Source organism: Aotus nancymaae, unplaced genomic scaffold (genome assembly GCF_030222135.1).
Source record: "Aotus nancymaae isolate 86718 unplaced genomic scaffold, 86718_ANA_hifiasm-v0.15.2.pri h1tg000002l, whole genome shotgun sequence".
NCBI lineage: Eukaryota > Metazoa > Chordata > Mammalia > Primates > Aotidae > Aotus > Aotus nancymaae.
The window spans coordinates 56,476,652-56,504,249 of NW_026988413.1; the positions used below are offsets into that span (position 1 = coordinate 56,476,652).

The 27,598-nt window shown below is 37.1% G+C and overlaps 1 protein-coding gene across 6 annotated transcripts in view; it reads right to left on the reverse strand.

The window, feature by feature from the left end:
• MAGI2 (membrane associated guanylate kinase, WW and PDZ domain containing 2) overlaps positions 1–27,598 on the reverse strand; it is a 1,459,815-nt gene that overhangs the window by 216,468 nt on the left and 1,215,749 nt on the right. For all 6 annotated transcript variants that reach the window (XM_064374940.1, XM_021667866.2, XM_064374946.1 and 3 more), the window contains one exon: positions 22,892–23,530. In XM_064374940.1, coding sequence (XP_064231010.1) covers positions 22,892–23,530 — 639 coding nt within the window. The remainder of the gene's footprint in view (positions 1–22,891; positions 23,531–27,598) is intronic.

Here is a 27,598-nt window from a genome sequence, read left to right on the forward strand (position 1 = left end):
AGAGGTCACTGCAGGTGTCATGAGAGAGAGCTCCTGGATTTTGGCAGAAGTGGTGAAGAGTGCCAGGTGAGAGCTGAGACTCCAGACACAGATTCAGAGGGTACCCAGCCATTCTTGGCCAAGAGGTTCACCAATATCTAGTAAACATGGATTAGTGACCCGCAGAAAAGCCATGATTAGAACATGGGTCTAATAAATGTTAACAGTGCCTAAGTTAACTGTTAGTAAATTGCATATGTTTGAATCAACACATTCTCCTTTTTTTGTCCTTATTAATTTCTCAAGTTAAATAATGCCTTCAAGTGTTGCTCAGGGGAATAGCACTAGAACTAATTAGACCCAACACTGTGCTCATCTTATCATGCCTGATGAGGCAGAGCAGAAAAACTCTCCCTAACACTCCAGGGCACTGTTCTGAATTACATTAAAGTGTTTTCAGACATTTTGGAGTTAAGAATAGAATGCTAATTTTATAATATAACACTGATAATTTAAAGTCTACATAGGGTATACAAAATTATTTTTATAGTATAACATAGTATTTTTAAAGCATGAGAGTGACAAGCCCAATTTCAAATCTCTTCCTTTAAAACATGATTTTATTTCTCTATTACAGTTCATGTTGTTTAAGCATTTTACCAGAGGTGTATATAAGTTTTAAAAACTTTCTGTTGGTAGTACTTTTTAGTGAACATGCAATTGTTTTTTTTAAAAAAATAACTTTTGTCTTAAACATGTGAAACTAAAGTTCGCGTTTTTCATCTGTCACTCTGATACTTGTTTTAATCAATGATTTCCCAAATTTCTGAAGGAGTCAATTGAAATTCTAGGCTCTCAAGCTAAAATGTCTAAAAGGACCTCCTTATTTATTGAGACTTTGAGGGGCAGCTTGGGTAATTCATTCTTCTGAGGAAAAAAGAGGAACAATTGGAAAGCTCCTGTATCATTAGCCTGATGCCAGCTCAGATTCTGGGCATCTTTTGGTTTCTGTAAAAACCCTGGAAGTGTGACTTTCCTTCCATGTGACTGGCTGTCTCAGGAGTTGACTTGTTCACAGTTTCCTGATCTGCCTTCCTCAGGCAGTTTTTTAGTGTGTACAAAAGCATCACTAACTGATTTTCATAAACTCCTGCAGTTTAGAGAGGTTTGTTTGAAGTAAGCTTCCTCAGCAGCCTTGGGGAGGGTGATCTTCAGTAATTTCATAGAAGTCTCTTCCACTAAAGTAGGGGATTCTGTCACTGGGCCAGGATAAATCATTTAAGGGTCAGCCTGCACGCTGGAATATTCAAACTTTAATTTGAATATGAATCACTTGGGAGATAATGTTAATTTTAAAATGCAGATAATGATTCAATAGGGTCTGAAGTGGGATGCAAAATGACCTGGTCTCCCAGGTACTGAGGACCACACCTTAAGGAGCTAGGTGCTGCCATAAGGTTAACTGAGAAGGCTCAGCAAGCCTTGCCTGGAGCAGAAAGAAAAGATCTGAGACAGCAAGAGTAGAGAAGCTGCCTGGTGGTGAAACAGAGTCAGAATATTCCTCTACAGAGATGAATACTGTATGGAATTCTGGATGGGATGGGTTTTGGGATGTGCCTGCCTGTCCCCCACAGCAGGGTGTTTTCGCATTCCTGGCCCCTGGGCTCTAAATGCCAGTAAGAATCCATTCGATACAACAACTGATGAAAAACAGCTTCAATGAAAAACAAATTCCATTCATGCATTCTTGAAATTAAAATGATATCTGACAGATTCTAAATGTTTAATTTCACCAGATAAGCACTGTAGCACTTTTATGCATCCCTAAACATTTTTTTTTCTACTGGACAAATATGGCGACTTCTACTGTATGTTACTGGCACCATCTTCAAATAGCCTCCCTCGAGTTTGCTAACATAAATAAAAAGGTCCTCCCTCTTCCATACTCCTGAAGTAAACAAGCTCTCTTTTTCCTCACTTGATCCCATAGGGAAGTCTTTGAAGGAACTTCAGGCTGAGGAAAGGATGTAACTTGGATGTGTTGAGAACTTAGGGTCTGGTTGAAGTCCAGTTATTGACTGAACAGCTGGACTTGTCTCCTGAAACCTGCAGTGCAGTTCTTACAAGTATATTTTTAAGGATCTTTACTTCTAAATCTAATATAGAGGGTTTTTTTTCCCCATAATACAACCCTAAAATGACCCTGTATCATTACAAAAGCACCCTTGGTGTTTGGGGGAGGGTGGGATAGCCTTGAATCAGGAACCACTGTTGGAAGGTACTCCACAAGAAGTAAAATCCACAGAAGCAAAAAAGCAAGAAAAAGGAATCCACATATTTTTAAGTTATATTGTTGGAAAGTAGGTAGCTTCAAACAAAACTGGCAAGGAAACTCATTAATTTAATAGTCTTTTCTGACAAGAGCAAATAGCTAAACCCTGTTTGCTAGACACTAAAATAGATGCATATAGGAACGATGTAATCTTGCTTGTATCCTCTGCTAAAAGGATGATCCTTAGTTTGTCAACAAATAGAAGTTGAAAGTAATATATCACTGTGTTTCTGGGTTTGTAACAGTTTGTAAAATTGTAGTATAATTAGGCTAAATAACATGGTTTTATAATATAAAATCATACTAAATTTATGTTTCACAATATATGTGAGCAAGATGATTTGGGGAAAAAAATTGTCTTCTCAATTACCAGGTAATGGTTGTGTGGACTTTTAACAGTCAGAGTTCCAGTGGTCACTTGGTGTGTGTAAGTAAGGTAAAATTACTGGTCTAGCAGCCCATTTACAGTTTATTTAAAAAAACTAGGCATCTTCTAGTCCAGAAAGCATAATGTGTCTTTCTGGGATTTTCCTGAGAAATTCTAAAGAAAAATGGTAACCCCAATGTCATGACTTAACAACAAACTTTGACCTGAAGAAATGATAAGGGTGCTTATAGGGCTGCTGGGCAAATGTGAGCTGCTGGGACTGTCTTCCTGGGACAAGTAACGTCTGACCTGAATTCACAAGGATAAATAGAAATTTGCCAAAAAACATAGATTTTTAAGATAGGAAGAAATACTTTGCAGTGACAAAGAGATATAAAACAACAGCTCTGTGCTACTAGGAAAATATAAATGCCATGAAGGCAGGGTTTTTTATCTGTTTTGTTCACTGTTGTATTAAAGAGTTTCAAGTGGTATCTGAAACAACAGTAGAGGATCAGTGAATATTTATGGAATGAAGAATGAGTCAAATGCGATGAGTCATGTGAGATAAGGCTAGAGAGACTGATGTGGACCAGATGATGGAAAATTTGGATGTAAGAGAAAAAGTCTGATCTTTGCCTTCTAGAGGCCATGGAGAACCACTGAAGGGCATTAGGAGTGGAAAATAAAATTATAAAAGTAGATACAATCATGTGGGTTGCCATGATTGTGGTGGTGAGGCTTCAGAGTGATAAACAAAAAGGTTAACAAGCAACATAAGCTGGAAAATCTCAGTTTTTGAGGAGTGGACAAAGAATTCATTAAAGGTGTGTGAAACGAAGCAGAGAGCTAGGAAGACCTCTAGAAGATAGAAGCATCCCAGAAGCCACAGGAGGAAAGATTCTGAAAGAAATGAGAAATATTCATTCACAAATAGAAAGCCAACAGAAAGAGCATTTTCAATAGTGTGATGGGGACTGAAACCAGACAGCAGTAGGATGAGAGGTTTGAGGCAGAAAAGGAAGTCAGATGTTAAGTAAAGGCTATTCTTCCAAGAATCACTGTCTTTGTGATTTATGGTGGGGTAAATGTAGGCCTATACTTGGATAATCTTTCAAGAAAGTTGGCCCAGAATGAAAGAAAAGAGAAAAAGCCATAGCTGGAGGGCAGAGCAGAATCAAGAAAAAGTTCTTAAAGGAAGGGATAAATTAGAGCAGGTTTATAGGCTAAGGGTGAGGTGCCTGAAGAAAAAGAAAGTTACAACAGGGACCATGATAAAGGGAATATTGATGAAGCAGTTCTCTAAGTGACTAAGAGTGACTTTATTCAAGAGCACGGTGACATTAGTGTCTTTGAATAGAGGACCTATAAATTTTCTTTTGAAGCTAGAGGGAAAGCAGAAAGGATGGGCCGAGGTACAAGGTAGTTTCCTTAGCATGAGAGGGAAACTTATCTATAAGTACTTGGGATGATGGCATATTAGATTAGCTTCAGCTAAATGTGGATCTAATGCATGTACTTTAGTGGTCATGAATGTTCTCATTTTATATTCTTTATATAAGTGTGCAGATTTACATGTCAATTGGCAGGTGGGAAATAGCAGGCCCTGCAAATCACTTTAGATCACTGGCAAGTGTGGTATGGGGAGTTTTTTGACATATGAAAAAAGATGCATAGCTAAAATGCAGTAATAATCCCAAATTTATAGCCATTTAACTATAATGGATGCATCTATGCTTCCCTTGCTAAATTTTACTCCCAATTTTAAGTGGAAGTATCACTTTGGTGCAACATTTTCCAATCTACTAGAAGATGCTTTGTAACATAAAACTGCTTCTGAACTGAAATGCATTATAATGCTCATTACAACCCACTCTCCTGGAAATGTAAAACTGATTTATCTAAAGCCCTACAAAATTCTCCATAAATGTACCACACAATGTGAAATAATGTTAATTAGGAGGAGAGGCACAACATAATACATTTTCTTTAAATTTTAGGGCAATTTGCATAACTTTCATTAATGTGGTATAATAACCGCAATTATTTCCATTTGCACTTTTTGGTAGAATTTATATTCATTAAAAGTGTATGGTTTCATATTCCAGAGTAAGAAAAATGAACATGACTTTGTAAAGCTTTATAGCAAGATACTGCTATAGGTGATTTCATTTATTTATTCAACAAGTAAGAGCTTACTCATGCAGGCACTGTGATTCAACAGGCTTCATGGCAAAATTTTCAGTTTGCCATCTGGAATTCTCTTGTACATAACTTTAATTGCACCCAGTCCATTTAAATTTCTGCTCTCATGCATAAGCAATGAGCACTCCAGCAGCAGCACATTTTTGACATGACCAGCATAATTTCTAAAATATAATTTATTACACTATAGTGGCAGAGAATGAGGAATGCAATTTTTTTTTCTATTTAAGTTTTAAAATTTATAGAACCAGGGGAATTTGAGACTTACTAAGCAAATTTATTGTATACTGGTTATTTTTAGATTTGAGTTTATGCTTTTTAAAAAAAAGTCTCCAGTGAAAGGCACTAAGATTCCCTCCCTCCACTTAAAAATAATTTGAATAAACTGATTGAACATATTTTACATAATAGTAAATTTGACCATCTTCCTGCAGCTTTAGAATTGGTGGCTGTAACCATTACCACTACCTTTTCTTCTTCCCTCTGATATTTGTTGAAATCCCAAATTTAGCTACTGCCATGTTTTGTCTAAGGTTAGTAAATTTAGGGCTGCATGCTCAAGGAAGTTACCACTGTTGATTAGAAGGGGACAGGAAATAGGTTTATAGAAAAGACATGGTAAACGAACTATTTGATGTTTGGTTTAGTTGTGTCCCCACCCAAATCTAATCTTGAATTGTAGTTCCCATAATCTTCATATGTCATAGGAGGAACACAGAGAATGGTAATTTAATCATGGGGACTGTTATCCCCATGCTGTTCTTGTGATAGTGAGTTCTCATTAGATCTGACAGTTTTATGAAGGACTTTTCTCCCTTTGCTTGGCATTTCTTTCTTCTGCTGCCATGTGAAGAAGGACATGTTTGCTTCCCCTTCTGCCATGATTGTAAGTTTCCTGAGGCCTTGCCAACCCTGCAGAACTGTGAGTCAGTTAAACCTCTTTCCTTTATAAATTACCCAGTCTTGAGCAGTTCTTTATAGCAGAATGAGAACAGACTAGTACTGTATTTTTTACAACTCCTTTCTTCTGGAGCCCCCAACTCATGATTACATAATTGTAACTAAGCCTGTGAATCCAGAAACATTGAGAACCCTAGGGTTTTTTTTTTTTTTTTTTTTACATAATATGGACATTACAGGTTATCTTCAATTTAACAAAGGGTAGTTGGTGGCCAGAAAACTTATGTGACATACTCAAAGTAATCATGTGAATTAGCAGCACAGATTATACTAGAAACCTGGTATTATGATTCCAGTTAAATAAGTTTTTCCTTATCTAATTCAGGGAAGATTGTATGGTTTTTTTATCTGAGAGAGGGCACTGTGAGTGAAGGATTTATAGTCATACAACTAGCACAGTTGGTGGGTTAATTTATAGGGTTAATCTGTTGTTAGCCATTAGTGTTAAAATAAACTCCATAAGACCAAGAACTTATCTTGTTAAATGGATGTTCCCATATGTATAACAGCACCTGGCACATTTATGGAATGAACAAAGATGAGGAAGACAGACAAATTAGACAAAGACTTGGTACATGACCAAAGAGAATCGAATATGATAGTTTGCTTGAAAAGCTGAGACAGAAGACAGTCAGTAGAAAAATAGTTTTGTCCATTTTTGTACACTCAGCTGCATTATTTGACTCACACATGCCTCTTCCTGATTTTGTTTTGTGACCGTTCTTCTTTCCCTGGTGTCATAACAGAATAAAATAATTCAACAAATATGCATGCCAAGCTTTGAGGAAAAAATGGTATGTAAGATATAGTCCTTGCTCTTGAAAGAAATTAGCTACTTTAATGTATTTTAAAAAAACAGTAGTTTCTCTGATTTGGCATTTCTGTATATCTTCACTAGAACAATTACTTACATTTATACTGATAACTGTAATGAAGGCAAAGCTTAACATGTTCCTTATGCATTTAGGTGTGCATTAAAGGTGTTAGAGACTAGGGTAAATAAAATCAGAAAATGGGATAAATAACAGGTTAATATGAAATCAATAATTAACAATTACATCCTGTGTATTAATATGTTCTCATGCTGCTAATAAACACACACCCAAGACTGGGTAATTTATAAAGAAAAAGAGGTTTAATGGACTCAGAGATCCACATGGCTGGGGAGCCCTCACTATAATGGCAGAAAGAGAAAGGCACATCTTATGTGGCAACAGGCAAGAAAGAAAAGGAACCAAGTAAAAGCAGAAATTCCTTATAAAAACATCAGATATCGTGAGACTTATTCACTATCACAAGAACGGTACGGGGGAACCACCTCCGTGATTCACTGATCTCCCACCAGGTCCCTCCCACAACACATGGGAATTATGGGAGCTACAATTCAAGATGAGATTTGAGTGGGGACACAGCCAAACCATATCATCCTGTTATATACAAAATAGATTTACCATCTGTAAACACACTTCTGCTGTCCATCTTTCATCAGTATTTAGAAAAGACCAACAGACATATTTTTAAATAAAACAAATAGATATATTCATCCAAATACTTAACTGATGTGTTTGTAGGGTAAGGTTAGGATAGAACAATGTACTTTTTGTTGCTTTATGTTATTTTATTTTTACATTTTAGATTTTGGGGTACAGGTGCAGGTTTGTCACATGGATATATTGTTTTATGGTGAGCTTTGGGCTTCTAGTCAGGTTCTGTTTGTATTAAAGAGGGACTGCAGTTTAAAAATGGCACTTGAACATTATGATACAAATCTAAACAAGTAACTTGTCTCTAAGAATCTCCTCGATATAATGAATGCAATTTCCCTGCCTCTAAGCTCCAAATGAAATGAGGTCTAAAATATTAAGAACAATAGCTACTCCTATTGAAACTTAGCACAAACAACAACATTTCATCACTTAACCATTGGCACAAATAGGAATATTAGTTCTTTTTATTTTTTATGGACTTCTGTGTGCATGGAATTTTGGTGATAAGAAGTTGATCTCATATGAGTTGAATGACAGAAAATAAAGATCACCTAGGATAATAATGAAGAGACAATGTGTATTCTTCCTCATCCCCGATATATATATATAAACAGTACCTGCAAATAAATGTACTCCAATTTGACCAGAAAAGAAGGTTTGTTTTCAAGTGACCAAAACACTAATATGAACTTCTTACCAATTGGTCAACCAATTTTTAAAAAATTGAGTTTTACTTACAACTGACTTGAATGGTCATGTTAGCTCAAAATATTTGATTCTGTTGCCGAATCCAAAGCTACCTTCTCCATCCTATTTTATTCAGCACTTGGCACAACCGCTCATATCTTACATCTTGAAACACTTTCCTTCATAAGGCTACTAGGACCTGGTTTTTCTTCTTCCTCACAAGTTATGTGTTTTTTGCCTTTTACTGGTCACTCTTGCCCTTCCTGACCTTTAAAATTAGCTGTTCCTAGTCCTCAGAATATTTCTTTTCTTTATTAACACCTGTTTCCTAGATGTTTTCATTCAGTCTCCAGCTTTAGACATACTCCCCATATGCCAGCCATCTCTGTGTGGATAGCTAAAAGGCATCTCAAGCTTGACATGTCCCAGGCTGGGCTCTTGGTTCCTCCCATCCCCTGTGACCATTTGCATCTATCATAGTCATTATATAAATAAAGTGCAACTTTGTTCTAGTTATTTACGTTAAAAATTTTGTAGTCATCTGGGTGTGGTGGTGTGTGCCAGTAGTACCAGCTACTGGAGAGGTTGAGGTGGGAGGATTACTTGAGCCCAGGAGTTCAAGGCTAGACTGGGCAAAATAACAAGAACCTGTCTCAAAAAAATCTTTGATTTTTCTCTTTTTCTTATAACCCCATCATGTCTACCGGTAAATCCTGTGGCTGTTCTTTTAAAGTGTATTTACTATCCATTTCTTATCATATCCACTCCTAACAACCTCCTCCAAGCTTTCTTCATATCTCATTTGCACTGCAGTGGAAGCCAGCTTGCCTGTCTGCTTATATCCATCCTTGCTCACCAACAGTCTATTCTCAACATAGCGGCTAGCACAAGCTTTTAAAAATGTTATATCCTATCAGTCCCCTGCTCAGACACTCCAAAAGCTTCCCATTTCATTCAAAGGTGAAACCCAAAGTCCTTTCTCTGGCCCATGGCTACACAAGATCCAACATTACCTGCCTCCCTCCACCTCCAATAATCTCTTGGACCTCCTCTACCATTCCGTCTCTTCCTTAATTAGCTTTAGCTACCTTAGCTCCTTGTCACTGCTGGTCTATATCAAGCACAGCCCTGCCTCAGGGCCTTCTGCCTGCCTGGGTGAGTCTACCCTGGATATCTCTACAGTTTGCTCACTCACTTTCTTTCAATTTCTGCACAGATGTCTTTCCTTGGTCACTCTTTCTAAAGGAGAACTGTCTGACAGTTTCCAAGAATGTACAATGGAGAAAGGAAAGTTGAGTAAACGTTGTTGGGAAAACTGGATATCCACATGCAGAAGAATGAAATTAGACCATATCTATCACAATATACAAATATCAGCTCAAAATGGATTAAAGACTTAAATGTAAAACCTGAAACTATAGAACTACTAGAGGAAAACAGGGGAAAAGCTCTATGACTGGGCAGTGATTTTTCACTATGACCCCAAAAACACAAGTTACAGAAGGAAAACTAGACAAACAGGGTTACTTACATCAAACTAACAAACTTCTGCACAGAAAGGAAACAATTGACACAATGAAGAAACAACATGCAGAATGGAAGAAAATACTTGTAAGCTGTACATGCAGTAAAGGGTTAATATATAAAATATATAAGGAACTCAAATAACTCAATAGCAAGAAAAAAAAAACCTGATCAAAAAATAGGCAAATGCCTGAGTAGCTATTTCTCAAAAATAGATAAAGAAATGGCCAACAGGTATATGAAAATTGCTCAACATCGCTAATCATCAGGGAAATGCAAATCAAAACCGGAAGGCAGTATCGCCTCATTCCTGTTAGAATGGTTATTAGCAAAAAGACAAAAGATAACAAGCGTTGGTGAGGGAACCCTTGCACACTGTTGATGCCAATGTAAATTAGTATTGCCATTATGGAAAACAATATGGAGGTTTCTCAAAATATTAAAAATAGAACTCTATGATCAGTAAGTCGGCCACTAGGTATATATCCGAAGGAAATGAAACAAATACGTCAAAGAGGTATCTGCACTCCCCTGTTTATAGAATCACTACTCATAATTGCCAAGATATGAAATCAATGGATAAAGAAAATGTGCTATATCTACATAATGGAATACTATTCAGTCATAACAAAGAATAAAGTCCTATCATTTGCAACAACTTGGATGAACTGAAGGATATTTTGGTAAGTGAAATAAGCCAGGCACAGAAAGGCAAATACTGCATAATCTTACTCATATGTGGAATCTAAAATAGTTGAGTTCATAGAAGTAGAAAGTAGAATGCTGGTTACCAGAGGCTGGGATGGTTGTGGGGCTAGGAGGAGTTGGGGAGATGTTAAAGAATAAAAAAAAATCACAGAGGAATAAGTTCAAGAGATCTATTGTGCAGCATGGTGATTATAGTTAATGATATATTCTTGAAAAATGCTGAGAGTAGACATTAAATGTTCTCATCACAAAAATAATTATGTGAGATAATACCTCTATCAGCTAGATTTAACATATACAATTAGCTAGATTTAACGTGAATACATATATTAGATATTCAAAACATGTACACAGTAAACACAATTTTATGTCAATTTAAAAAATAAATTTGAAAAAAAGAACTCTTCCTTGTCCATCACTTTCCTTTTTCTGACCCTGCTTCTCAGTTTTCTTTATTCTCATCCCCAATATGTATTACTGTGTTTGTCTAATTTCCTCCTGGGAGGCAAACTTCTTGAGGAAGGAACTTTGTTTTGCTCACTGCCATATTTCCAGCACCTAGACTAGTGCTGAGTACACAGTAAGCCCTAAATAAATACTTAATAAACGAATGATTAAGTACTGCAGAGCCAAGCAGAAGCCATCAAAATCAAAGCCTTTTTTTAAAAAAAGATAACACTTTGGGAAACTGACATAAGATAAAAACTCACTAAAATTACAGTCAGAAGATTCAGGTGTGAGTTCTGTTTCTGCTACTTCTAAATGGTGTGACAACAACTCTACAAGTATTCCTGGATTCGTTTCTTTCATGCTAAGTGTCATTTGAGTATCGATATCCCCATTTGGTGTATGTCTCATAAAATGCATGGCATTTTCTATGCTTAGAATGGGGTATCTTGTTAATGATATTCAGACTTCTCACATTTGGGGAGCCCCAAATTGCTCAGCCCTTTGCATAGATACACACTGAACTTGGGCCAATTATTAACTCTCAGTCTAAGTTATTTTATCTCAGTGAAAGTTGAGAAGGTAAATGTGAGGATACCTTGTGAATTTTAATACATATACCAGTGGCTTGAGTATACCTCACAAAACTAGAATAAATCATATCAAAATATCATGCTAGAAAAAAGATTTCATGGCCAGGTGCGGTGGCTCAAACCTGTAATCCCAGTGCTTTGGGAAGCCAAGGTGGGTGGATCACTTGAGGTCAGGAGTTTGAGACCAGCCAATATAGTGAAACCCCGTCTCTACTAATAATAAAAAAATTAGGAGGGTGTGGTGGCATGTGTCTGTAGTCCCAGCTTCTCAGGAAGCTGAGGTGGGAGAACTGCTTGAACCCAGGATGTGGAAGCTGCAGTGAGCCAAGATCATGCCATTGTACTCCAGCCTGGGTGACAGAGTGAGATCCTGTCTCAAAAAACAAACAAAAAAAAAAAATAGAAAAAAGATTTCACCTGATGATGCAACATGATCAGTAGTTATATATCTTTGATTTGCAGGTCAAGATACAGACAGCACATAAGGAACAGAAAGGGCATAGTGACTACCACATGTTTGACCCCAAACCATTTTTTTATTCCTCGGCACTTAGGAACATGTACTACCTTTCCGAGTCTCTTATGACCAGTGGGAACTAAAACTGAGTTCTGGCCAATTGAATGTGGGCGAAAGTGATATATACCCTTTCCTGGGCTGGCCCCTAAAGCCTCTTGATTGGCACTTTGCTCTTTTGGTCTCATTTTAGCCGTGAGCTAGTGAGAAACTAGAGAGGGATGCTAAGGTCCTAGGGCATGAATCTTCATCAGAAGAAAGCCTGGTTTCCTGAGTCACTGCATGGAGGGGAGGTGCCCAGGAGACATGTCATCCAGGAACACATGCATTGCAAGTTATTTGAGTGGAAATACACTTTTATGAAGTTACTAAGACGTTATGGCATATTTGTTAATACATTAGTCAGTATGCCATGTCATTCACAACTCATGCTGTGGATTTGTGGCTTAGTTTGCTCTGTCGTACATGTTTTTTTTTCTGCTGACATCAAGTGGAAAGTTGGATTATATAATAATTGAATGTGGAATATCCACTTTGATTTTCTCTTAATCTCTCTGCATACAGATTTTTTCAACTATCTGGTGCTTTTCTCTCTCAGAAATATTTCTATATTAGATCTTTATCAGTGATATCTATTCTCTTTTGTAGCTTAAATCTGTTTTGATAACTTCTTAAGTCTTTTGTTGTTGTGGTCATGGTGGTTTTTTATTCTAAGTGATTCTTTAAAGTGTCTTTGGACAGTGTGGTGGCCCATGCCTGTAATCCCAGCACATTGGGAGGCCGAGGCAGGTGGACTGTTTGAGCTAAGGAGCCTAAGACCAACCTGGGCAACATGTTGAAATGCTACAAAAAATAAAAAATTAGCCAAGGATGGTGCCATATTCCTGTGGTCTCAGCTACTTGGAAGCTGAAGTGGGAGCATTGCTTGAGCCCAGGAGGTCAAGGCTGCAGTGAGCTGTGATTGTGCCACTGCATTCCAGCCTGGGTGACAGAGCAAGACCCTGTCTCAAAAGAAATAAATAAATACACATAAAGTATCTTTTATAGCATTATATAGCACTCCCTAACTAGTTGCTTAAATATATTTCTCCCAACAAGTAGCAACATGAAACAAACACTAAAATATTTGGGAGTAAAGGAGCATGATATATGCAACTTACCTTAAATGGTTGAGATACACACAGACACACACACACACACACACACACACACACACACACACACACATACACACAGTCTTATAAAACAAATGGGGCAAAATGTTAATAGCAATGTGGGTAAATGGTATGTGGTGTTATGTGTATTATACTTGTACATTTTTTTCTGTAAATTTGAAGCAACTTCTCAAATATTTTTTTAGAAAATATAAACACTATTGTATTAACACTTATAGCTTTATTTTATTTATTTATTTATTTATTTTGAGACGGAGTTTCGCTCTTGTTACCCAGGCTGGAGTGCAATGGCGCGATCTCGGCTCACTGCAACCTCTGCCTCCTGGGTTCAGGCAATTCTCCTGCCTCAGCCTCCTGAGTAGCTGGGATTACAGGCACGCGCCACCATGCCCAGCTAATTTTTTGTATTTTTAGTAGAGACAGGGTTTCACCATGTTGACCAGGATGGTCTCGATCTCTTGACCTCGTGATCCACCCGCCTTGTCCTCCCAATATAGCTTTATTTTTAATGTTTTTTTTCTGTGTGGTTTAAAAATTGTGATACAATGGTTTTCTCTGATAATATAGTTTTTAAAATTTTCAAGCAAAATCACAATTCTTTGTCTATAATTTTATGCTTTCCTCTCAAAGCTCTGATATAGTCTATGCTACCTCTTAAATACTCTGAATTCTCTTTGAATGTAAAAAAAGAGATGTGTATTATCTATACTAGTTAATTATTATATTGTCAGCATAAGAAGAGAATATATTGATCTAGTGAATACTTTGGGGGATCATGTTTTATAGAACTGGAAAGAAAAGTTTTCAAAAACTGGTCAACTGCAATTAATGGCAAGTTTACAAATTAAGCAGAATACTTTGTTGCAGTTTATTATAAATATGAGGAAAATATATAATAAGGCTTGCTTATGGTAATCTCTCTGGGTTTGTCATATTCCAGACATCAAACAACAGTGTCTTTGGGCAGAGTGTAGTTATTCCCTGTTCCACAGTAGGCTGGGCATCAGCCAATAAATTATTTATAAATAAACTAGTATTTTTTTTTAGCCATTAAAATAGAAAAACCATTCGCCAACCTAATTAAGAAAAAGCACTAATAAGAAATAAGGGCCAGGCATAGTGACTCATGCCTGGAATCCCAGCACTTTGGTAGGCCAAGATGGGAGGATTGCTTGAGGCCAGGAGTTTGAGACCGGTCTGGTCAACATAGCAAGACCTTATCTCTATTTAAATTAAAAAGAAAGAAAGAAAAAAATGGTAATAATAGAACTACTCTCGGGTAAAGTAGAAACTAGAAGAAAAATGGAGAATATTTGGTTCCAATTCTATTTAAATACATTTGAAAACCTGAATAAAAGAGATAATTTATAGGATAACAAGTATTATAAAAACAGCCCTGGCAAGGCTGAAACTCTATGATTAATTACTGTAGAAGAAATTGAAAGTTGTAAAAAGATACCCTTCCTCCCACCAAACCAAATGAAACAAAAACCAAAACCCAACACACCGAAACTTGATAATTGCAAAGATGTATATTACATCTTCAAGGAATAGATAACTTTGAAGAGAATTAAATTATTTCTCAGCAGAGAAAGGGTACTGATTGCTTTTAAGATACCAGCATAAATTTAATAATAAAATATGATAGTAAAAAATATAACAAAAAGGAAACTTTAGACCAATGTCATTTAAAGTTGATGCAAAATTCTATGTAAACAGATAGAATTTAGGAGCATATTATAGGCATAATATAAGATTGAACGTAGTTTATTCCAGGAGCAAAAGGATAGTTTAAAGGTGATAAGTCCTTTAAAGCAACTCATCACAGTGATAAGTCAAAGGAGAAAATAATAATCATCTCCAAAGATGCCAAAAAGCTTTGGATAAAATTTATTACCTAATTTTGATATGGATTATGAATGAAATGGGAATTGAGGGATTTTTCCTTAGCATGGCAAATATTAATCTTAAATGAAAGGCCAGTATTGTATTTAACAGTGTAAAATGAGAGTTTCCATTTAAGTCAGGAAATGGTTAGGAATTTCCATAATCCTCACTATTAACAGTCAAATGCATTTAATAACACAAAGGTATGCAAATAAGAAAGGAGGAGACAAAGTGACTGTTATTTGTAGGTGGTATGACTGTCTGCCCCCAAATACCATGAAATGATCTGAAAAAAAATATGAGAAACAATGAGATAACTCAGTAAGGGAGCTGGGCATAAGGCTGATATTCAAGGATAAAACTCCAGGGGGATAGGAGATATAAATGTTAAAAAATAAACTAAGGACATATTTATGTTGATTTTTATTTTTGTCTGTCTCTAATATAATATCAATTTCATGAGAAAAAGGATGTGATTAGCTTTGTTTATTGCTTTATCACTAGTGCCAAAAAAAGTGCCTAGCACATTGTGGGCATTCAAAAAGTATTTGTTGAATCTAAGAAAGGAGCAAGATAGCCAACTAGAAACCCTTAGCACTTGTCCCTACCCCACAAGGACAGCCCAAACAACAAATATGTAACTACATTTTGATGAAAATAACTATAGGAGAGCACCAGCGTACATCAAAGGAGTAGCAGAAACCCTGCAGGGCACAGAAATCTAGGATGGCCACAGAGAGAATGGAAGGAAACCCCTGGCCTCCACCACTACACCTCCCAGCTGGGCTCAGCTGGGAACCAGGAGGGACTTCTACCTGTGAGGAAAAGGTAAGCAGGTAGACCCCAGCATCTCCCATCAACACCAGGGACACCTACAGTCCTCACTACTGGGAACTCCTGCAGTCCTCACAGACACTGAACCCAGCTGAAGGAGATGGCAGGAGTCCACACAGCCATGCTCCCTCCAGAGAAGAAGCTGACACTGTGCCTTGCCCGCTATGACCCACAGGGCTACTGTGCTATGCCATCTTGGAATCAGAACTGCTGCTAGAGTGTGTCCTGCTCTGGTGGTGAGTGGCCATGGCACCCTTCCATGCCTAAGGCTTAGCCACCACAGAACCACTCCTGTTCAGTGGTTCACCATCCCGGAGTAGAGCTGCTACCTTACCCTACCCTGTGGGGCCAAGCTGCTGTGGAGCTGTTCTCTATCTACCCCTCCCACTGGTTGCTGCATCTTGTCAATCAGGGTTCAAGATAAATCTGTGCGCTGCCTCCCAAGTAAACAGTGGATTGACAAAGCAGCTTCTTCTACCCCTCCTAGTAACTGCTATACCCAGGTACCCTGTGCTTGAGCTGAAATAGTGCCCTGCATCCTGGGAAATGACGTCTTGGCCACACAGAGCAGTCACATCTCCTGGGACTGAGCTGAAGCAGTGCGTTGCCTCCAAAGGAATTAGTGCCCTGGTGAAGCTGAGCAGCCATGCATTCCTTGGCTGAGCTGATAGAACCGTACATCCCAGAGCAACAGTATTGGCTACACTGAGACACCCTCATCTGCATGCTCAACAACTAGTATCTTGCTTCACTGGAGTCAAACTGGCCCCTTAGAGCTGCTGAGACACCCCCTTCCCTGGGGAGTGAAGTCACCTCTGTGTTGCTCCCTGTCCCACCAGGGCCTAAGCAATTGCTGCAGTCTGCTATTCTAGGGTTCTTGGTGCTGCACCTGACCTTTCAGAGTCTGAGATGCTGCTGTGTTCTACCACTTCAGGGTCCAAAGTCACTACTGAATAGTGTCTCATCCCCCAGGATCTGAGTTGACACTATGTCCTATTGGCGCTGGTTCACAAAATACAGCTGTGTCCTGCTTGCCAGGCCCAAATCTCCATAGTACCCCTTCTTTCCTGGAGCCAGGCCAGTGCTACGCCCTGCCCTCAGGGTTACAGTCATAGCTACAACCTGGCCCCCTGGGCCTAAGCTGCTGGATGTTGCCACAGAGTCACAGACCCTCTCTCTGTGGGTAATCTGTATCCAACCCTACCTCAGAGAGTAAACCTATACCACAAGACCCAGTTGCTACAATTGGTTGGCCAGATCTTGAACCCAGGACCCCAGGTTCACAGCTGCTCTGACACCTGTGTCCTGGAGCCCAGTGCTGCTGCAGCTGCATATTGACCATGTCAGACCCAACACCAAGAGGGATTCATTCAGCTAAATCTGCTCACTGTGGAGAAACCATCATCATAGCAGTCTCAAAACTCCTTCCACCAAGAACCCCAGCAATCTATGCTGCCACTGCTGCTGACACAAACTCCCATAGCCTAGGCTGCTGAGACATCATCGCACATGTTGATTGCAGCTGAAGAAACTGTACAAAGACTATTCTCTGAGTATACTTGGAATCAACTTACATCTTTTTCAGTTGGCATACCAAGAATCATTTGGAGGTGAAAATATGACCCTACCAAAGGAACAAAATAACTCTCTGTAACTAACCTTGAAAGAAAGGGGAAATTTATAAATTATCTGAAAAGGAATTAAAAATAATTAATTATCTTAATGAAACTCAGTGAGATACAAGATAATACAGATAGAACAGTTGAAAAAAAATTAGAAAAACAGTTCATGATCTCAAATAAATTTAACAAAGAGGCAGATACCATAAAAAGAACCAATAGAAGTCTTAGAGCTGAAGAATTTTGTGAATGAAATTAAAATACAATATGGAGCTTCAGTAGCAGACTAGATCAAGCAGAAGGAAGAATCTCTGAACTTGAAGATAGGTCTTTTGAATTTACCTAGTCAGAAGGAAAACAAACCCCCAAAATGATAAGAAAGTAAAAACAGCCTATGAGAGTCCTGGGATACCATTAAATGAGAAAACATTTGCATTATGAGAGTTTCAGAAAAAGTGACAAAGATAGGGACAGAAAGCTTATCTGTAATTACAACATAGTTGGTGAAAACTTCCCAAGTCTTAGAAGAAATATGGACATCCAGATTCATGAAGCTTATATGTTCCCAAACAGACTCAGTCTAAGGAGGTCCTCACTGAGGCAAAGTAAAATTAAATGGTCAAAAGTCAAAGACAAAGTAAGAATTTAAAAAGCAGCAGTAAGAAAAATGTCAAGTCATATATAAAAACGTCAAGTCTACCATTAGACTATGAACAGATGTCTCGGCAGAAACCCTGGAGGCCAAGAAAGAAGGGGATGATACTGAAAGTGCTGAAAGTCTTTCCTGAACAAGCAAAAGTTGAGGGAAGTCATTTTCACTACATCTGCCATATATTAAATGCTTAAGGGAGTTCTTCAAGCAGAAATGAAAACATAAGAAAGTACAACATTCTCTGACAAGGGCAAATATATCAAATCCAGAACACCTCAATACTGTTACATTGCTCTGTAATTCATACATATATCTACTATGAACCATTAACGAAAAATCAGTAGTAAGTTCTTATCTATCAGTAAATACTTTGAATGTAAGTAGATAAAAATCTCCAATCAGAAAATACCGATTGGCTGAATAGTTTAAAAAACAAGATCCAACTATATGCTGTTTACAAGAGACCCACATGAACCTTAAAAACATACAGAGGCTGAAAATAAAGGGATGGAAGAAGATATTGTATACAAACAGTAATCAAAAGAGTAGGAGTGGCTATACTTAGATAAAACAGATTCTGTTTATGGGGAAAGCACAGCTTGATAAATGGTGTTATGAAAATTGGAAATAAAACTAGACTTCTGTCTCTCACAAAAACCAACTCAAAAGGCATTAAAATCTTTAAGATCCAAAACTATGAAATTACTATAGGAAAACAGGGGGACGTACTTTATGACATTGATTTGGACGATGTTGTTTTTGGATATGCCTCAAAAGCACAGGCAACAAAAAAGTAGCCAATGAGATTACATCAAATTAAAGATTCCACACTGAAAAGAACAATCAAAAGAGTGAGGAGACAACCTACAAAATCGGAGAAAATATTTGCAAACTTAATCTGACAAGAAGTTAACATCCAAAATATACAAGGAACTCAAACAGCTTAACAGCTAAAATAAACATCTCAATAAAAAAGTGCAAAGGACCTGAATAGACATTTCTCAAAAGACATACAAATGGCTAACAGTTATATGAAAAATTGCTCACCATCACTAATCATCAGAGAAATACAAATCAAAACCACAGTCTGTTAGCTATTAGCAAAAAGACAGAAGATAACAAGTATTGGTGAGGATATGGAGAAAAGGGAACCCTTGCACACTGTTGATGGTGATGTAAATTAGTATAGCCATTATGGAAAACAGTATGGAGGTTTCTCAAAATATTAAAAATAGAACTATGGTATGATTAATAATTCTAATGGGTATATAGCTGAAGAAAATAAAATGAGCATGTCAGAGTTATCTTCACTCCTATATTTATTGAAGCACTATTTGCAGTAGCCGAGATGTGGAACCAACCCAAGTATCCATCAATGGATGAATGGATAAAGAAAATGTGGTAAATCTATACAATGGAATACTACTCAGTCATAAAAGAGAATGGAATCCTGTCATTTGCAACAACAAGAATAAACCTGGAGGACATTATATTAAGTATGCCAGGCCCAAATAGACAAATACTGCATGATCTTATTTATATGCAGAATATCTCATAGAAGTGGAGAATAGAATAGTTGATAGCTGTGGCTAGGTAGGGTAGTGGGAAGGAAGGGTAGGGAGAGGTTGTGCAAAGGATACAAAGTTACTGTTGGATGGGAGAAAATAGTTCCTGTGTTCTATGGCACATTAGGTTGACTGTAGTTACCAATAAGTATTGTATATTTCCAAGTAGATAGAAAAGAAGATTTTGCATGTTTTCACCACAAAGAAATGATAAATGCTTGAGGTGATGGATATAATTACCCTGATTTGATAATTATATAGCATATACATGTGTTGAAACATCATATACCCCATAAATATGTACAATTATGTCAATTAAAAATAAAGTATTTGTGGAAGAAAGGAAAGAATAAATCCATATTATAGATCTACTTTCTAATGCAGAGATAGATTTAAAAGATACATTTTTCTAGTAGAAAAAGCCTGAAAGCAACAAAAATATCTATAAGCATTAATGAGAATCTGATTAAGTATTAAAAACAAGATATATTTCTGAACTAATACATAAAACCCTCCAAAATAAATTAAGATTAAAAAAAGCACAGCACTAGCACATATACAACTGTAATATATTTAACAGGACCAAAATCATACAAGACATGCTCTCTTTCACAATGAAATTATTAGAAATCAACAATAGAAAAACATTTGGGAAATTCTAAATGTTGGAAGAATAAACACTTTCCTAAGTAACCTACAGTCAAAAAAGAAATTATAAGGGAAATAAAATATCTTGGACTGAGTGAAAAAGTAAAACTAACATAGTAAAATTTATGAAATCTTAGCTAAAGAAGTGCTTGGAGTGAAATTTGTAAATTTAAGTGATTTTGTTAGAAAGAACTGGAATCATTAATCCTCTAAGTTTCCACCTCAAGGAGACAGAAAAGGAAAAGTAAATCAAATACCAAGTAAGTTGGAGAGAAAAAGCTGTAACTATCAGAGTGGAAAACGTTGAAATGGAAAACAGAAAATCAGCCATTTCAAAAGGTGGTTCTTAAAAAGGAATTACATAAAATTTTATTTAAAACTTGATATTAAATATACTATATATATTCAGACATGTGCTAGTAGACTACAAACTTTCTGAGAACATACGTACAAAAAACATTTGTCTCTGGAAAAAAGGACTGAATGTCTGGGATAGGAGAGAAAGTTACTTTCATTTTATACCTTTAGATATTATTTGCTTTAAAAAGTTAAACCATATACGTTATTACTTTATAAATTAAAAACTCTAGTAAATAATTAAACACAACTGACCAACCATGGTCCTGATATAAGGACCCAGGCCTGCGACTCAGTTGTTGAGTCTGCTTATCTCAGTGAGGCCATAGGTACTTCTGAGTAGCCCATAATAAGATAAAGTGAATTTCCACACTTAAACATGGTGCTAGTTCCTATTAATTTCAGAGAGATGAGCGCAAATGGTGGGAATTAGGGGAAACTCAAGAGATTTTCGACTAGAAGTACTTAAAGCATCACAGCATACTGCATTTTGCTATATGCTAGCCAAAAAACAAAAGCAAGTCCTTCATCTGCAAACACAACTTTGATTACTTATGGAGTAAATGAGGGGCAGGGGAAAAGTGTGAATAGGGTAGCCTAGCTGATAGGCATGAAATAAATGTTTTCAGGAAAGTACAAATTACCATAATGTAAATTAGGCATGTCAAAGTACCTTTTTTTCTGCTATGTCATGATTTTAGAAGAAGCTGTATATGAAAAATGTGTCCAAATTTGTTTCTATGAATCATACAGTGGATACTGTTCAGTGATTTTGTAATACCATTTAATATCAAGAACTTGTTGCAAATATTTGATTTTCAATTGCACATTATGAAGATATGGCTATTTAATTAGGAATGTTTATTTTAATCTTAAATAATGGGAGAAATTAAAATATTCCGCCAATATTTAATTATCAGCATTCAAGTGCTATTTTGTAACAATGCCTTGAGATGGTCAAATTTAAGATTGTTTTGCTATCATATAAATTTCCCTTTTAGTGCAGAAACCTAAGACTTTATATAGAGTGCTGCTCACAAATGCCTGGTATTTGCTGTCCATTCCAAGCAAGAAATCAACAATGTAATACTTCCTTGAAGGAAAAACACCTGCAGAGAGGGCCAAATAAATTCATAAAAGGTGCTTCTTTCTTTCAGCTTTGACTGCCTTCACTTGCATTTCAAACTGACAGAGTTTCAGGCTGTTTTGAGTGCTTTAAATAGGCAACCACTCGTTTGTTACATGTGTGTTCTTTATGCATGAGTTCCTCACTGTACTGTTCCTTCTGACTCATCCATGCTGAAACTTTGGTGTTAATTTAGACTCAGCAGACATTTAGTAAGCAGCTGTTGGGCTACAACACTACCACTGGGTTAGGTAGTATTATTATCCCATTGTAGCAGATGACACGGCTGAGGCTCATTGACTTTCAGTGTCCTAAGTCCACAAAATGGCAAATGGGAAAACCAGGACTTAACCTGATCCCTTTCCTTTGCTCTCTGTTTTTGAGTATCCTCTTTATCTATGGCCCTTTCCCTCCCTTTTCTCTCCAGTTTCACTGGTCATCAAGAGCAGAGCAGCGGAGATGTGGAGAAGGGATCCTGTGCTTTACCCCATTTCCTTCCCCACACAGAAGGTAGAGGGGAAGAAACATCCAGGGCTCTAGCGCTTTACTACACTCTGCACTGTTGCTATTCCCATACTTCACCCAGGACACTCAGCCCAGAACTTCAGCCCTCAACCTGTTCTATAACTTTCTTCCCAGGTCGTGGGAGGCACTATGGGTAATTGTTAGCAGAGCAGTCCCTGTAGTAGCAGAAGTGTCCTGAACAACACCATTCCAGACTCTGAAATGATGTTTCAACAGCAGCACAGCTCCTACAGCTCTCACAGTTCTTGGTCTTTCTGACTGTGCTTGGGCTTGGTAGGGGTTGAATCAGCTTCCACCTGTTAGCCTGGAAACCTAAGCATGATTCAAAGCATTACTTCCATCGTAAAAGCATGTTTCTTAATTGAATCAATGGGAAACCAGTTTGAGTTCTCCACAACTGACACCTGAATGAACTTTTGAAACACATAGTTGGGGATTTAATCTTTACCCTCCAACTTTCTATCAATATGTTTGTAAGACTGAAAGAACTATTACTGTGTTTACACAAAATAGAAAAAGATGTATGCTCAGAATTCAAAAACACAGCTTCCTTTAACTCATGTTTTTCTCTTACTTTTTAACCTTTATTTTTAAAAGTATAATTTCATTCAACTCCAAGGAAATCTCCATTTTAACAATATTATTAAAGGATCTACTACTTTACCCACACATTTTATTGCTGAGCCAGTGTTGGTCTTACCTCCTCGATGGATAATCAAAGAAGTTTCACTTCCAATGGGACAGTCCTTAAGTATATCCACTACTTCTGTATGGCTCAGATTCTGTACATTCTGCTGGTTGATCTCAACAATGAGGTCGCCTTCACACAGGCCAGGGCATCCCTGAATGTCAAGTATTTGTTTCACCCGCTGTCCTGTAGGACTGTCAGCAATAGTGAAGCCGAAGCCCTGGGCACCTTTCACAATGGTTAAGGTCATAAGTTCAGCTTGGGTGGCCCCAGATGAAGCCATAGACACATTGTCATCATGGACGGGCGGTGGATACGTGCCATCTAGCTGACCATCAGCTGGCATGGAGTGCAAAGAATGAGACGGCCGATCTGTTATATCAGGAACCGACTGTGAGGTCCGAGAAATGTATTCCAAATATGTTTCATAGTTATGTCTTCCATTGACCATCACTGGAGGCGGCCTCTCCATTATTGCGAGGGGTGGCACCATGCTGTTAGCAGGGTCTTCAGGATCAAAGGGCAAAGGGTAGCCACGACACAACACCAGGTTGACACTCTGACCAATAGGAACAGACTGGAAAAGTTTGACAACATCTGCGTGAGTGTGTCCAAGGACACAAACTTCATTAATATAGACAATGACATCACCTGTAAGAAAAAAAGAGATTGACAACATGAGGTAAGTTCTATTAATGTTGACACAGAGAAACGGAATTATTTATGAGACTAGAGATGCTGTTTCTCAGTAAGCAGTGAGAAAATCAATTAGAATAATACTTAAAATCATTGTAGGTGACTCAAGGTTACAACAGGGCTGCCAACAAATATAATGATCAAATGCTAAAAAAAAAAGCTATTTGGTTATTCTCGAAGTGCAGCAACAACTTCACATTCAGAAAAAAAGACTGTGAAAGAAAGCTATAGGAATTTGTACCTTGAAGAAACACATGCTCTCTGCTTCTTTTTTATCTTAATTTCCATCTTCAGTGTAATTCAGTTAATAGAATTTTCAAACTACTGAGACGTAGTGGTCACGAGTTTTAGATGAAAAAGCCATCTAGCTGACCGTCAGCTATGTGTGTGTGTGTGTGTGTGTGTGTGTGTGTGTGTGTGTGTATTTGTATAAGTTAATTGCCTTTTTCCTTTTATGGAAGAGAAAAATATTTGCCCATTTATGTTTTTCCATCTATAGCAGGTAATTACAAAGCTTCCACATATATGTGAGCAAAGGTTAAGAATTCAGGTTTTGGGATTAGGGAGCTGGGTTCACATCTTGGCTCTACTACTTAACAGGTACGTGATACTGAGCGAGTTACTTACCTGCTTTGAGCCACAGTTCCTCATTTGTAAAGTCGTGAGAATGAAATGACATAATGTAGGAAAAGTACTTGGCATAGTGTCTGACGCACAGTGCTCAATAAATGTGGACTATTATTAATATGACTGTTGTTAAAATAGGGTGGAGGAGATTTGGGACCCTTGGTTTCAAACAGAAAGCTGCCATAGCTCATCCTCTGATCTTAGATAAACTAATATTTCTGTTGATCATTTTCAATAAAGGCATTTGTCCTTTCTCCCAAGTGAATTATCACAGATTTTCAGAGGTCTACTGGCTAGAAGCTAACTTTATGATTAGAAATGCCCTGAATACAAATTATTCATTATAAAATATATTCAGAGAAACATTTCTTCCTGCTTAAAATTCAGAAAATCATGGCTGTTTGAGATAAATGTTTTAAAAAATTTCAATTATGTATGAATAACAATTTTATTTTTGGAGAACTATTTTATCATGGACTGGTATTTTTATCTTCACAAACCATAATACTTGAAAATTGAACTTGCAAATTGAGATTGTGCCTGACTATGCTGAGGAGTATATTAGGGATGAAAAGACATGTTTTTACAAATTGTCAAATAAGCAACTCAACAGACATCCATTTATCAGAATAATTCCGGAATGGGAGATACAAATGGCTAGGGATTCCATTCTGAGACATCTTCGCCCATCAAGCTTGCAAACATAAAAAATGAAAAACAGAGTTGAATTTTTAGAGTTGAATACTTTTCTGGTCTTTTGTAGGTGTATAACATAAAATAAATAAAACAACGAACAGCACTGTTTTAATTAACAGTCCCTTTTCCCAAATGCTAGGAAATTGTTTGAAAATGCTAAAGATTGACAGACAAAGGCCAAACAGACATTTTCAGGGATCCAGGTTAGGTCTGCGTCTAGAAAATGTCACAACCTATGTGATTGATCAGATGGAACTTTACCTTTCCATAATGTCTATCAGAGAGGGTACTGATAGGGTGGCTGGAACATGGGTCCAGGGCTCAGAACTGAATTGGAGTGGACATTCCCTTTCTTCTATTATAATTCCTCATCAGACTGTGGCAGCTGGAGATGCTTTGGGCATCCTTTTCAATTGATTCTGTTCATCTGAGTGTCCCAGACAAGTGTCTGATTCAGATAGATTATTTTTTCTCCTCCTGTTTCTTTTAGTTTTAATGTTATATTTTCTACATTTAAAAGGTTGAAAGAACAAATACCTGTATATTAGCATCCAACTTAATGATTAGAACATTGCTCATATTAGTTTAATCCCCCTTAGCTAGCACCCCTCCCCACACTTGTATTCCTTTACAGCCCTTTCCAAGGTAACCATTGTCCTCCTTGAGGTTTGTTATTTAATATGTAAATAACTATAGTTTGTCATATCTAGGTTTCCATAAAAAAGTATCTCTAAATAGCATCTAATCCCTAAATAATTCCTAGAAAGTATTTTATATGTTCTAAGCCTTTTGTAAATGGTATATATTTTAATATTCTGTAATTTTCTTTCTGATATTTATCCGTTTTGATACTTGTACCTCTAGTTCATTAATTTCACTTCAGTATAGTATTTATTGATGGCTATATTACTACTCAGTAACATTCATCCATTCTTCTGATAATGGACCCTGGAGTTATGACAAACTTTTGGTTATTAAAAATAACTCTGCTGTGAACCCCCTGCTGGCACAGACCATGTGCATCTTCAACTTTGTTAGATAATGGCAAATGGGTGATAAAAAGAGGTCATAACAATTTACACTCCCATCGGTAGTGTGTTGAAATTTTCATTGCTCTACATCTGACACAGTACTTGGTATTATTCTTAGACTTTACTAATCTTATGAGTGTGATGATAGTTTTGATTTGCATTTTCCAGATTGCCAGTGAGGGTGAGCATCTTTTCATGTTTATTGGCCATTTGAATTTTCTCCTGGGTATGCCTCATTTCCTCAATCTTTCTATTCAGTGGGGTTTTTTTTTTTTAACTCATTGTCTGTTTTTGATGTCTACCTTCATTCGTGGTCCAACATTCTCCATAGGTTTGGGAGGCTGCAAGGATAGTAGAGATCATGTGGGATATGAGGTCAAAAGACTTTGGTCTGAGTTCTAGTTTCGTCACTTATTAGCTGTATAACTCCCAAACTGGCTTAAATCCTCCGTGACTCAGATTCTTTAGAAGTAATGATGAACAATAGTAATAGCAACTTACTGTTCTATGGGAAATAATGAATGAGATCATACAGGTGAAAGGGTTTCTAAGCTGTAAATTATTATGCATAAGATGATTGCTATTTCAGTAATGAGTATTTGTCCTTCATTATATTCTTCTATAAAATCAGGACAGTCCTATCAAGATATTCCCACCACAGTTATGGTCAAGGATGACTTGAGTATGATTGTGGAAATGATGGGTTTCTGAATGGCCAAGAAAAAGTCAGAAAGGTAACAAATGCCACTCCCTCTAAGGCTCTCCCTAACTGTAATCACTGTTAACAGACTCCCGAGTCACCAAGCATGCTCTCTTCTTCCCTCTTATGCCAAAATTTCATAAGAAAGAAGAACTAAGGGTTATGTTGAAAGCTTTCAGTGTTCCCTGACAGGTCTAAAGAGTAGTTGTTTGGATTATAGTGATTAATATTACCTATTTTTGAGTTTTAATGTGATCTTGCTATTTAGAAACAGAGTGAGAACTATCTGTGTTTCTTAGACCGCCTTTTACAATTTATGGATATTTTCTACTCACAGCAATTTTTCAAGTCATCAAGCAAGTGATAAAGAATCCTGCAACAGTATCTTTATGAAGATACATAGATGATTTCTGAATATAAAAGAGGAGTGGCCAGTTATCACAGGATAAAACTATATAACAACTTGACAGTACTCAACTGCTCACTTTAAAAAATATATATAGATGTCTAGATAATGAGTCATGCCCCAAACTCTTATAGATGGGGATGTCAGCAAACATTTGCTTGCTCAGATAGAACTGATTGAGTAGAATATTTATAGACTGTTTTTGTATGAATGTGATTTACATGTCATCAAATAAAAATATAAGACACCTGGTATATGTCATCTGACAGTGCCATGCCAAGTCCTCAGACAGACTGGGTTTAAGAGCACAGAAAGGGACATCCATCAGAATTCTGGCCCTGGCTCTGGCTCTAACCTGTTGGGCTACTTAAGAGGGAGAACTGGAAGAGTCACTTGATCTCCCCATCTCTCAATTTCTTCTTTTTAAAAATGGGAATAAAAATATCTTCTCCATTTCCTCTTTTGCAGAGCTACTGTGAAAATGAGATCATCCTTGTGAAAATACTTTTAATTTTATGAAATTTTTTCCCCATAAAAATAAAAAGATACATTTCTTTTGAAAG